This window comes from Rhipicephalus sanguineus, chromosome 6 (assembly GCF_013339695.2).
Source record: "Rhipicephalus sanguineus isolate Rsan-2018 chromosome 6, BIME_Rsan_1.4, whole genome shotgun sequence".
Taxonomy (NCBI): domain Eukaryota; kingdom Metazoa; phylum Arthropoda; class Arachnida; order Ixodida; family Ixodidae; genus Rhipicephalus; species Rhipicephalus sanguineus.
In genome coordinates this window covers 12,766,355-12,778,153 of record NC_051181.1, presented here as the reverse complement: position 1 = coordinate 12,778,153, position 11,799 = coordinate 12,766,355, and the positions used below count along the sequence as shown (strand labels likewise).

Genomic DNA, 11,799 nt, shown 5'->3' with positions numbered 1-11,799 from the left:
TAGTTCTGAAATACGTACGAGTTCGTGCTGCAGCGATGTGATTATGAGCACAGTTCAATAGAGATAAAGATACGACTTTTTGAGAAATCTTTATACTTCGCAGTGGCGGTATTTGTCAATGCAGTAATTGCTCATTAAAGGATGGGATATTATGGTACATTCAATTTGTCATGAGTGTTCTGTCGCTAGAGTACCACGCGCAATTTACGTGGACAGTAAAAAAAAGCTATGAACAGTAAAAAAAATATCCATCTGAACTAAAGAAGCACATGATGTACTGGCAGCTCAGACAGTACGTTGCTATCTGTATTTCTAGGTATCATGTAGTAGAGTTTATAGAAGAAGGAAGTACCTATGTCGTGCCACATGCCTGGGTGTCGCGACGAGGAGAGACAGCAGTGCGGCGGTTTGGGCACGTTGGTATTCCATCTTGAAAAACTATGAGCGCACAGAAAACACAGACGACAAAAAGACACACATATGCACACACGTAGGCGCTTATGTGTGTCTTTTTGTCGTCCGTGTTTTCTGTGCGCTCATAGTTTTTCAAGAGGAGAGACAACATGGTGCTACTGGCCGCCTAAAGCGTCCCAATACGAGACGACGAAGATGATACAAAAAAGTGTTCCGGCTGAAGCCTCTTGGGAGCAATACAGAGCACGCATTCTGTGCACGAAAAGTAAGCTTGCACATTTATATAACGAAATACATAGTCTTGCTAAGAAAAGAAGGTTTGGCGCCAAGTATCGGACTTATTTCTTTTTAATCAAATGCGTATTTGACTGAATTAGGATGTGCTCGGCTTCCTGCAGGATCGTTAAAAAGGGCAAATGAAGCGCTACCATACGCGGAAGTGACTTCGCACCTGGAATCTGACTCGGAACAAGAAAAACACACTCGGCACGAAAGAAAGAGAATCGCTTTCAGCGATGACAGCGAGTCGGAAAGAGAGGTCTCTCCTGTTCGAGGTAAGTTTTCTTCTCGTATTCAAACAAAACTACGGTGACCCCGTGTTTCATTTGCACTATGGTAATTACGTTGAGTTGCGCCATACTATATCCAGTTATGCTGTATTTCATACATAATATTCATACTTGTAATTAAAAGAAATAACGACTACACCTCACGTTCAGTAAATCAAACAAGTTTATCCGAGAACTAATAGAACGTACGCTGTAAAGAAAAAACAGTTTCATAAATGTGCGTTTGAGATTAATCTCCTATCGTTGAAAACATGGTTGAAAAGCCCGACTAGCACTGATGATGATGATGATGGTTAGCACTGACGTAAGCCAATATGTAAATGACTTGATTACTCTGGTTGTTCCATATGTGTCATTCATTAATCATGATCTGTGAGGAAGAGTGTTATAAATAATCGAAAATGAACTACATCTCGGCGTCATAACTTAAAGCTGTTCTGTTCTGCCTGCCGAAAAATTTATGCTTCCGCTGGGAACCGACAACCTTTTTTGATCAGCCCTGTCAAACGCACATCTTGTTTGCAGGAAGCCTCCCCCCACCACGCATACAGACACACCTTTTTTAAAAAAAATGGATTACCTGTTTTGACACGATTTCCTTATCACCCTGGCTGACATGGGTCGAGTGGAAGTGGAGAGGGTTCTGATTCGACTGAGGTCGTGGAGCGAAAGTGGAACATAAGGAAATTGAAGTTGAGACTATGCTCCGATTGCTGCGAGTGACTGCGGCAACCTCCGGCGAGGTGTTAAATACAACGCATCCTCAGCGAATAATTCGCAGAGCGATGCTCTATGCGTCTTGAGAGCGTTAAATACAACCAGGCAAGATGTTCATTATCTCCTCAAATAATTTAATTTTCGCCGGAAACTACGGGTAGCCAGCACCAGGACAAGTGGCGGACATCTGCCTTCTATTGTGTTTGGAACGGAGCACTTCCCTGCTATTGAGAAAAACAGTTTGTTCGGCGGCGGCGGATAACAGCAAGGGTGATCTTTGCGCGGCGCGGAAATTTTTTAATAATAGCCAAGGAATAAATATGACAAAGATGCAGAGTCAGAAAAAGAAATTATTCTCTCTCGTTCTATCTAACTATGCCTGAACAGTCTGTATATTTTAATGAAACGGGTTGTTTTTGTGGCTGTCGATGAATCATCTGACAGACAAGCACGGTGGGCAACTCCCGGAAAATTTCGACAACTCACGGAGCGTTAATGGCATATACGGAATAGGAACAGAACGGAATAGTTTGACGTTATACAGTAACCCTGGTTTTTCTAACCTCATCAACCACTCGATGCGGAGTATTTCTTATTCCAGTACCATCAAGCAGCCTACTGCCTTGTGTCTTCGCGATTCAGTTTTATAGTGTCGTGGTACAAATAAGTGCCAGACTTATTGAAGTTCAAGCACTTGAAAGAGGAGGCGCAAAGTTACGAACGAGATGAAAAAAGAGGGGGCAGAAAGAATGCGAACTCACAATTAATTTTGTTCTTCGGAAGTACTGGGACTGTAAAGGCTTTTTGAAGACACAGACCTACAACCCTCACCGCATGTGTAGGAAAAAAAAAAAGCAGACGAGGTGTGAAAAGCAGATCACAACCAGGGCATGTAGGACACAGCTAAAACAAACAGTTGATTTCTTAATGTAAAATCACTGAAAACATGCGCACATCTAGAAATTCCGCGCTCATGCAGGAATAAACAGAAACGGATTAAAATGCAATTCGCAACGAGGCCATCTAAGGGACATCTAAGTGTAACAACTGATATTCACTACTGTGCAGCAATACTGACGGCATGCTCACACAAGTATCATCCTTTTTCCTAATTTGAAAGGCTTCGAGCAGTTCTCGAGTCAGCGCATCTGGGCTCCTTCCAAGTAGTCGCGTGTTATCAAACCGCGGTGCACAGCGACACGAGGCACAGTGGAAAGGCAAATGTGCTCGAGAACTGCTCGAAGCCTTTTAAATTAGGAAAAAAGGTGATACTTGTGTGAGTATGCCGTCAGTATTGCCGCACAGAAGTGAATATCAGTTCCTAGATTTAGATGTCCCTTGGATGACCTCGTTGCGAATTGCGTTTTAACCAGCTTCTGTTTATTAGAAGGGATAACTGGGCTAGTTTGTGGGAACTCATGTTAAGGCAGGTAGCGCAAAGAGACACGGACACAAGCGAAGAATAAGTGCACAGGACAAGCGCCAACTTCAAACTAAAGTTTATTTCCTGAATCCATGCGTGTTTTATTGTGATGTTTTCGAGTGTATCAGTGTTTGACTGCGCGGTTTTGCGCGTTTTAGTATTGTTATCATTTTAGGTATAAGAGATGATCAAGGTGAGTCGGCGTCATGACATTCACAGCAGTATCAGTTGTTCTCTCCATGGTGACTATGTGGTGGTGTGATTTAAGATAAATAGGCGAGGATTCAGGAAATAAACTTTAGTTTGAAGTTGGCGGTTGTCCTGTGCACTTATTCTTCGCTTGTGTCCGTGTCTCTTTGCGCTACCTGCCTTAACATGAGTTCTGTTTATTCCTGCACGAGCTCGGAATTTCTAACTGTGCGCATGTTTGCAGTTATTTTACATTAAAAAATAAATTTTTTCTTTTAGCTGTGTCCTACATGCCCTAGTTATAATCTGAATTTCACACCTTGTCTGTTTTTTCACATTCGGTGAGCGTTTTAGGTCTGCACATGTCTACAGAAAGCATATATATTCTGAGTATATTACGAATAATAAAACTAATTGTGAGTTGACGTTTTTTTCTGTACCTGCTATTTTTCTTCTCGTTCGTAACTTTGCTCCTCATCTTTCACGTAGCTATGCACCAACCAGCCCACCATAGCGCTTGTTAAGTTCAAGCACCTTGTTCTCTCGAGTGAGACACACACATGCTTGGGCTTGCAAGCTAAAACTCAAATTCTGTGTTAAACTGAATAGTTGTATTGTTTAGGTGGAGTTTCGTGGAGTGATCATTGCACTTAATATTCGCTGTGCTTTTGTCTGGGTGATATAGATGTCAATGGCCAGCATGCACAGGGAGATCACTTGTCATCGCCAAGTACGCAGCGTTCACAGTCGTCACAACAGGCGCTGGAAGGTGAGTGATACAGCAATGGTGTTTTTGTTTATTAATAGGTGACACAACACATGCAAGATGACGCATGAAAACGCGGACATGAAATAGTAGATTTGCGTCAAAGCCTACACTCTAAGAAAAAAAAGAGTCAAAAGAGGGTCACGGCCGCGTGACTCTCTTCGGGTGTCCATTTGACCCCTTTTGGAAGGTACAGGCAGAGAGAGTTCGCAATTCGACTGGAGTCACGGGACTCTCCTGAAGCGCGTTTCGATTGGCGGCGCCGCCGTATACGCCATACATATCGCGCGCTTGCCCTTTGGCGCCGTTGTGGCGCGTTGGCTCGACGACGGAGGCGAGGCAACGCGCCACAACGGCGCCGGGGTGGCGTGCCGCTTCTGATTTCCTCTCGGTCTTCTCGTCTCTTGGAATGCGTTGCGTGTTGGTTGCGCGGGTTGTGTGTCTGTTCATGCGCGTCTTCGGTGGTGTTGGTGTTGACGCCGGCTCCGTGCACGAAGTGACGCGGTGACGCTTGGTGGACGGAATATTCCTGGAGCTGCGGACAGGAACAACGGGCGCCAGTTAACGATGAGTGTACTGCTTTCGTAGGTGCTAATTATACAGCTTTAGCTGGGCGTCTGCAGCAGCTCTGCGGAAGTTATCTGCCAGCCATTTCCAACAGCAGCCTGTGTCCGCAGGGATGTTGCGGATGCCCAACTAAAGGTGTCAGTTAACGAGTTGCCACCGCTATGCGCGTTGCTATGCAAGCTCCCGTATAGTGAGCGATGGAAACAATTATCAAGGGTCATTTTTTGCTGATCGCACGTTGTGTCTGCGCTACTGAATGTGCAAGATGTCGTTTTGAGATGCACTTTAGTCTACTTCATAACATTTCCATCGACCTTGAATGTGTAGCGTGCTTCGGCGCGTGGGAACGTGAAAAAAAAAAAAAAATGCCTGTGCACAGAACGCTCAGACGCACTATATATAATGGTTTTTGTTGGCTTAAAGACGGTAGTTTGAGGTGCAGATATGGTACGGTGCTTCCAGAACGTGCGCGGTAGTCATTCAAGTTGGACACGCTTCACCGGTATAGTGAAAAAGCTCTAGGCTTTCGACGGCGCGCGTTGGTGCGGCCGCGGCCGTGCACTCTTCCCTCGTTTCTGTTTGCTGTTTTCGTGATTTGCATACACTGCGATGACGTTGGGCGTTATTACAGAATCGAGTGAGTGTGCGTGATTGTGGGAGCTATGTGCGGTAATTCCAGCATATGACATGTCTGATCTCGACGTCAAAAAACTTGGTTCCTAACCATGCCTGTTTGCATTTGTTGTTTTGTTGTTAGCCTTTATTATGTCTGTGTGAACCACTTATTGTGTAGGTTTTGCAAAGCTTTACTGCAATTTCATTTTCTCATCATATCACGTTCTTATTTTCAGATACCGTTTTTCATGGTGCTCACGCTGAACAGGAGCGACAACCTAGCAAGCCACAAGTCTGATGTCTCCAGCCGTCATCACTTCTTGATTTATTCTTAATCATAAGAATAAATATGGAAACATAATGCCAATTTCTGCTGTTTATTTAGCACCATATGACACTGTGCACATCACAGTCACACATTTTAGTTGGCTATACTCATACAAGCATGTAAATGAGGAATATCTTAACTTCTTAATTGGAAATCACTGACCATCTTTTCGCGCTTTCTATATAACTTTGCTAGAAAATATGTGTTGTTTTGACGAGTTTTATTAAAATAATGCTAAAATTGAACTATTCTTTTTTTGCAGTCGCTGGGCAGAACGGCAAGTATTATTGCACTTGCTTAAAATGAATACTCCACTATTTTCAACAGTAGTCGCGCACAAGTAGAGCAAGGGTCAAAAGAGTAGCTTAATATACTTGTGGAGTCCCTTGACGCTCGGTGTGGCTCACTTGACCCCCGTAGGAGTGTTACCGGCAAGAGTCGTCTGACTCCCTATAAGTGGTAACGTGATCCTTCGGATGAGAGAGAGAGAGAGACATAACTTTATTTTGTCCTTGCTGGGGTCAAGGGAGGCGGGGGCCGGGAGACTAGCCCAACCGGAGCCCCCCTTCCTCAGGCGGCGGCCAGACCTTGGGTCTTGGCGGCGTCTTCGGCCAGCCGGACTGCCCAGAGTTGGTCATCCGGGCACGCGCTGAGCAGCATAGCCTCCCACTGCTCGGGCGTGGTAATCTTAAGTGTAGGGTTCTTGCTGTGTTTGGTGGTGTGTGTCGCTGCGGGACATGCCCAGATAATGTGGTCGAGGTTGGCGCGAGCCATCCCGCAAGCTTTGCACTGTGGTGTGTAAACGTCCGGGTATATGCGACTGTACAGCGTGGGTGTAGGGAATGTTCGCGTCTGTAATAATCGCCATGTTGTCGACTGTTGCTTATTTAGCGACTTGTCAGGGGGTGGGTACTTCAATCTTGCCCTACGGTAATGCATGACAATTTCACCATACGTGACCATTCTTTCTTTCGCGTGGCCGCACCAGGATTCGAGTTCTTCGTCCTCAGCCTGCTCGGCTCGTCGGGAGGGTCTTTCCACTCTTCCTAGAGGGTCAGGGGACTCTCCTAGAGCGAGCCGACTTTGACCCACCAAGAGAGTCACCGTGACTATTTAAAGAGAGTCCTATACGTGGCAAGTCAGAACTCTCCGAAAAGAGTCACGCATACTCTTTTTTTTCTTAGAGTGTATCATACAAAATTGTTTCTTTCTACAAAGCCTGTCTATCGGAATAATGAACTTGAGGCAACCAACTATATGATACAAAACTATTTTATTTAATCCACGGCTATCCAAGCATTTGCCGTTATATAGATTGATTTCGCACATGATGTTGAGTAGGGGTTGATGTGGAACTATGATTATTTTCTTGAAATATGTGTACCACATACGTCTGAGCGAATTGGAACACATCATGGATATCCTTGTCAGCTGCTAGTTAGAAACATTTATTTGTGATATCATCCTGCCTGGTATGAGCAATCCTGCAATTTTTGTAGATGCTGGCTTACCTAGTGGAGGACCACGCCGACTTCATCAAGCACGGCCGCCCGCTATGCAAATGCAGCAGAGAGGATCAGGTAGGCATCGCATTTTTTAAAGAGTATGTGCCATCTTCCAGCAATGCGCCATCTTGAACCGACTACAATACTGCACCTCGATTTACAATACAGGTACCAGAAATGGCAGACCACACCTATCGACTGTCAGCCGCGGGCACGAAAAACGAAGTAAGTCTTATGACTGGTTATCTGCCGCTCTAGCATCGTATAGCAGTGACGTTGCGCTATTTGGGTCGAGCTCGTGCGTTCCATGCCGGCCGGCCGTGGAGGCCGCATTAAGACACGGCAAAATGCAAAAACGATGGGTTATATATATACCGAGATTTGAAGGTGCGTTAAACGTCCCCGAGTGATCAAAGTCGTATCATGATTTTTGCACATAACACCAAATAAATTCATTTGTTTAATGACGCAAAGGTAAACAATTGCTTTTTTCTCTTTTTATTGTTAAAGGAAGCCGCGCAGTGCGCCCTGACTGTGATCAGCAGAGACGACGAGGGATGGATGAACGAAACGTACAAGGTGCGTTTTATAGATGTGTCACTTGTTATTGTAAAATGAGGTAAGCAATATTCTGCTTGACCTACACAGTATTCTTTTAGGTCATGAGGGATGTCAGATAAAAATGTCGAGAGCTGTGTTATTGAACACCACATCATAAGAACACAAACACACAGTGTTCTTTTTTAACTTATTGCACGCACACATAGTAACTGAACTTAGCCGGCCTCTCAGGCTGACGATTGTTGCACGGTGGTGTCTATACAGTGAATGAATAAAAGCCTCCTCTCCGCCATTTCACGCTGTTATTTTATCGCTATGATCCAGAACCAATTAGCGCACCAACAAGACCAACGGGGATTTCGTTTTGGCACTTTCCGTGCCAAGACATCGTGCAATGTGCTATTTGTTTTTACCTAGCATATCGTTATTCCCCCTTGCTCTATCCAGACTACAGGGCCATGCGGTCAAAGCAATGTTACTCAGTCACTCACTCACCATGTGGATGGCAATATTGGTACGCTCATTCATTCTTTAATATTACAGCACAAGACACTACCGCACTGGAAGAACAATTCAGCCTTTTCTCCGCACGATTTTCTGGTATGTACGTTGTTTTTCTAAATTTCTTTGAAATGTTTTCAATTTGGGAGCTGTCAGAACTTGCCATGATTTGATCACCCTGTGTCAGCATCTACGTGGTCGTTGTTCATGAATACGATTGTCCAGATTGATTCTAGATAGGGGTGCATAGTACTATATATTGCTGTATTGGCCAATATATATTTCGGGTTATATTAACAACCATATTTTTGTCACGGTTGCTTACAGTTTTCGAGAAGAAGGTATTTGATAATCAGATGCGCCTTCTTAACGAGCTTTCCAACGTGAAGCAGCTGCTTGCTGCTTCAACTTCAAAGAAGTTCGTCGCGGCGCTACCTGGTGACTGCCCTGACCTTCCAGCAAAAGACTTCCAAGAGGTGTTGAGTTTGGAGAAGTACCTGGCTACAGATAGCCATATGGAGCAGATGGTGAGTGGTATACGTTGTGTTCTTCGACAGGCTGCACATATTCATTTTTAATTTTTTGTTGATTATCATTAAGCCATTTACATACAACAGGAGCGTAGCCAGAAATTTTTTTCAAGGGGGGCGGGCACCTCCTTGATCTGAAGTGGGGGTCGGGCAGGCAGATGTGATCGAGTGTCATTTTGAGCTCTGCATGCCATGGCACACAAAAAAAAAAATCGAAGGGGGGGGGGGGCACGGGCTACGCCCCTGGCATACAAATGTGCAGCCGTTTTGCAGTTGTCCTGACAACATTTCTTAAATTCTGCCTTGCACGCATTATAGCACTGAAGATAAATGCGACATCATATCTACTTCAACTATAGGTATATGCATGGACTGCATGTTTCGCAGGTGGAGTATTACTCGAGATATGGCGGCACAGATCCAGGCCATGCTGTTCGTACCCTCCTGCAGAACCTCCTATCAAAGGAAGCTGTCCTCAAGTTCAGCTGGAAGGGGTCGCAGGGAAGGAAACACGCCTTCTCCGAACTCACGGCCATCGTGAACTTCATGCTGAGTAAGAAACGTCGCATGCTAATAAAGCTATTCTTGTGCAATTAGGCAAAATTTGGGCGCACGCATTAATTAAAAAGCAAACACGCGCTAATGCGCGCCGCATCATTGCATATTGATGCGAATGGCATTGAAAGAGGTATTCTCATTAACAAAACGCAATAAGTAAATACTGCCTGCGAAATTTCTATTTCGTCACTGTTTTTGAGGATTTTCTTCCCATTCACCATACTTATGCATGTTTATGCTTTCACGGTGGCCGTTTTTTATCAGCAAAAAGTGAAGTATCAGTGCTTTGTCGCTGGGCGCAGGACGTATCGGAACAGTCTCAAATGTTATTGCCTGTTCTATAGCAAAATAAGCCCGTAATCAGACTGCATTGCGCGACGCGAATAGTGACGTATACATACATCCTGTAATGTGCGCCAGCGCTGCTGTTGGAATGTACCATGACTTGTATTATTAGCCGATGCTTTGATGCTTAGATTTTATGTCCACGATCGACGACTGTGCTTGCCGCTGTATCTGTGCTTTGGGTTATCTTTGTTTTATTCGGCAAAAGGTAGCCCAATAAAGTGAAATCGTTAAGCCACGTTTTGTTGGTCACGACAACGTGGCACTAGCATTCATGTTCCATGAGCGGTTTCTTTTTATAAACCATTGGTGTTATCGCCCTCCTCCTAAGGGTTCAGTGATCAATTTTTAGCATATATATACCGCCACCATTGCGGTCGCCCCCCCCCCCTACCCCTGCCCCCCTCGTCCGCACGCCTATGCTCGGGCATATCTGACTTCATGATATTTTGAATGATTCCATTCTTGGAATGGATTGCAATTAATCAACTGAAGTATACCTTCAAGTGATGGTGCGCGAAAAGTAGCATAAGAATGAAGACGCACGATCACATGCAATACAGGCTATCAACTTAGGGTTGTATCGAAATGCAGATATTATTCGTTTTCTATATATTATCTGCAATATATATTTGCTGTTTCAATAAAATCCAAAGTTGTCTGCGCTGTGTTCGTATTTCTTTTTCTAGTGTAACTGACCTTTTCGCGCACCGCCACTTAAAAGATGACTCACCAACTCGTCGAACAGTCTGTTCTACACTTAAATCAGCTGTCTTTTATATGCGTTGATTTATTGCAGCATTGGTGAGGAGCAGCTTCCCATCTGCTTCGCTTGAAGCAGTGAGCGGAACAACAAAACGCTGGCTAGTCGGGGCGGTTGACAGAGCCGGCGGCCGAAACGAGAGGCGACACCGGGGACCCGTTTAGGACCCACGTAAACGCCGCGTGCTACTCCCAAGACTCTGCAACAGTGCAGGCTATATGATAAACAAAAATAAAAGCATGAAAAGGAATCGTTTGCTTCTCATTCATGCGCCCGGAAAAGTGACGAAAAAACAAAAGCAGTCGCTTTTCTTGTGCCGCTTCTCCGCCGACTAAAATAGAAGCATGACTCATGATGCGCATGCTGTTCTAATTGCATGACGTAAATGCTAATATTGACAGAAGCAGCAAAAGCAAAGAAGTCAGCTTCCAGCGTCGGGCCGACGCAATGCTGAGCATTATTGTCGTCAGGACCGCCATTGGGCAGCGCGTGGCCCGCGCTCGGCAACGTTTGGCCAAACACATCGGCCCGACGGTAGGCCGACTCTCAATGTACCGTACTACCATGATAGGCCCTCGCATGGAGCGCCGACGGACAAGTCGGCCACCATAGTCGGGCCCACATTAGTTGCCGACGTCGGCCGACGTTAGGCCAATGTCAATCCCCATCGCCGGGCCCACCTTGGTTGCCGAGGTTGGGCCAACCACTTCGCAGTCGGCCACAGACCTCGCGCCGACATCTTGCCAAGGAAAAAATGTTGCTTGGGGTAATGGTTAGCGGTCTATACGGGCGAATGTTATCCTTTTCTCCCCTGCCTTTATAGAATAAGTTCATTCTACTTTTTCGCCAACTGTCTGGTATTTCCCTCTCCTGTAAGCACTTTTCTACGGCTTTCAGCAGTGCTTCTTTGGTGTTATGTTCGAGTTCGTTAGTGAGGCTGACGGGAACCCCATCTAAGCCCGGAGTAGTGCGCTTCGTGCGCGGCGTGGGGTCGCCACTGCGCCTTTCTCCTGAAACCTCCTCACAGCAACGTGCGTTGGGACAACAGGCGCTGACGATTGTAGTCGCTCGTGCGTGGTGTTTTTGGTGGTGTGATGAACGTAACGCTGAGTTAGATGGGGAAACCTCGGCGAAAGAATTATTGTTTTGCGCCAGCTTGTAAAACTGGGTATAGCAGAGTGAAAGATGCCCCGAAGTTGTCTCTGTTCAGTGTCCCTGAGGATGAAGAAATGCGCCGCACGTGGGAACGGAATATACACCGCAAGGACAAGCCACTGGAAGTGACTGACGCCGTGTGCGAGCTTCATTTTGAAGGAAAATATGTACTGAGAGATTACGTACACGTAATCGACGGCAAAGAGGTGCGTTTACCCCGTGGGAAGCCATCTCTCTCGCCAGATGCAGTGCCCACGATATTGCCAAACCTCCCCAGGTACCTTTCGAAAACT

General features: G+C 45.5%; 2 protein-coding genes across 2 annotated transcripts; both read left to right on the top strand.

Moving 5' to 3' along the window:
* Positions 1 to 818: 818 nt before the first annotated feature.
* Positions 819 to 8,462, top strand: LOC119397767 (uncharacterized). The gene is made up of 5 exons (XM_049416695.1): positions 819 to 968; positions 3,998 to 4,081; positions 7,088 to 7,168; positions 7,604 to 7,672; positions 8,198 to 8,462. The coding sequence occupies exons 1-5, from the start codon at positions 930 to 932 to the stop codon at positions 8,273 to 8,275; spliced, it is 351 nt and encodes a 116-aa protein (XP_049272652.1). The 5' UTR covers positions 819 to 929; the 3' UTR covers positions 8,276 to 8,462.
* A 43-nt stretch (positions 8,463 to 8,505) lies between these two features.
* On the top strand, positions 8,506 to 10,591 carry LOC119395989 (uncharacterized). Its single transcript, XM_037663018.2, has 3 exons — positions 8,506 to 8,682; positions 9,073 to 9,238; positions 10,388 to 10,591. The coding sequence occupies exons 1-3, from the start codon at positions 8,512 to 8,514 to the stop codon at positions 10,513 to 10,515; spliced, it is 465 nt and encodes a 154-aa protein (XP_037518946.1). The 5' UTR covers positions 8,506 to 8,511; the 3' UTR covers positions 10,516 to 10,591.
* Positions 10,592 to 11,799: the final 1,208 nt, after the last annotated feature.

Bases quoted from the DNA above. Each gene is read 5' to 3' on its own strand.
- LOC119397767 (XM_049416695.1), top strand. From the start codon at position 930: ATGACAGCGAGTCGGAAAGAGAGGTCTCTCCTGTTCGAG. The intron at 7,169-7,603 runs GTAGGCATCGCA...TTATTGTTAAAG, and splicing joins AATGCAGCAGAGAGGATCAG to GAAGCCGCGCAGTGCGCCCT. The intron at 7,673-8,197 runs GTGCGTTTTATA...TTAATATTACAG, and splicing joins GGATGAACGAAACGTACAAG to CACAAGACACTACCGCACTG.
- LOC119395989 (XM_037663018.2), top strand. From the start codon at position 8,512: ATGCGCCTTCTTAACGAGCTTTCCAACGTGAAGCAGCTGCTTGCTGCT. The intron at 8,683-9,072 runs GTGAGTGGTATA...CATGTTTCGCAG, and splicing joins ATAGCCATATGGAGCAGATG to GTGGAGTATTACTCGAGATA. The intron at 9,239-10,387 runs GTAAGAAACGTC...GATTTATTGCAG, and splicing joins CATCGTGAACTTCATGCTGA to CATTGGTGAGGAGCAGCTTC.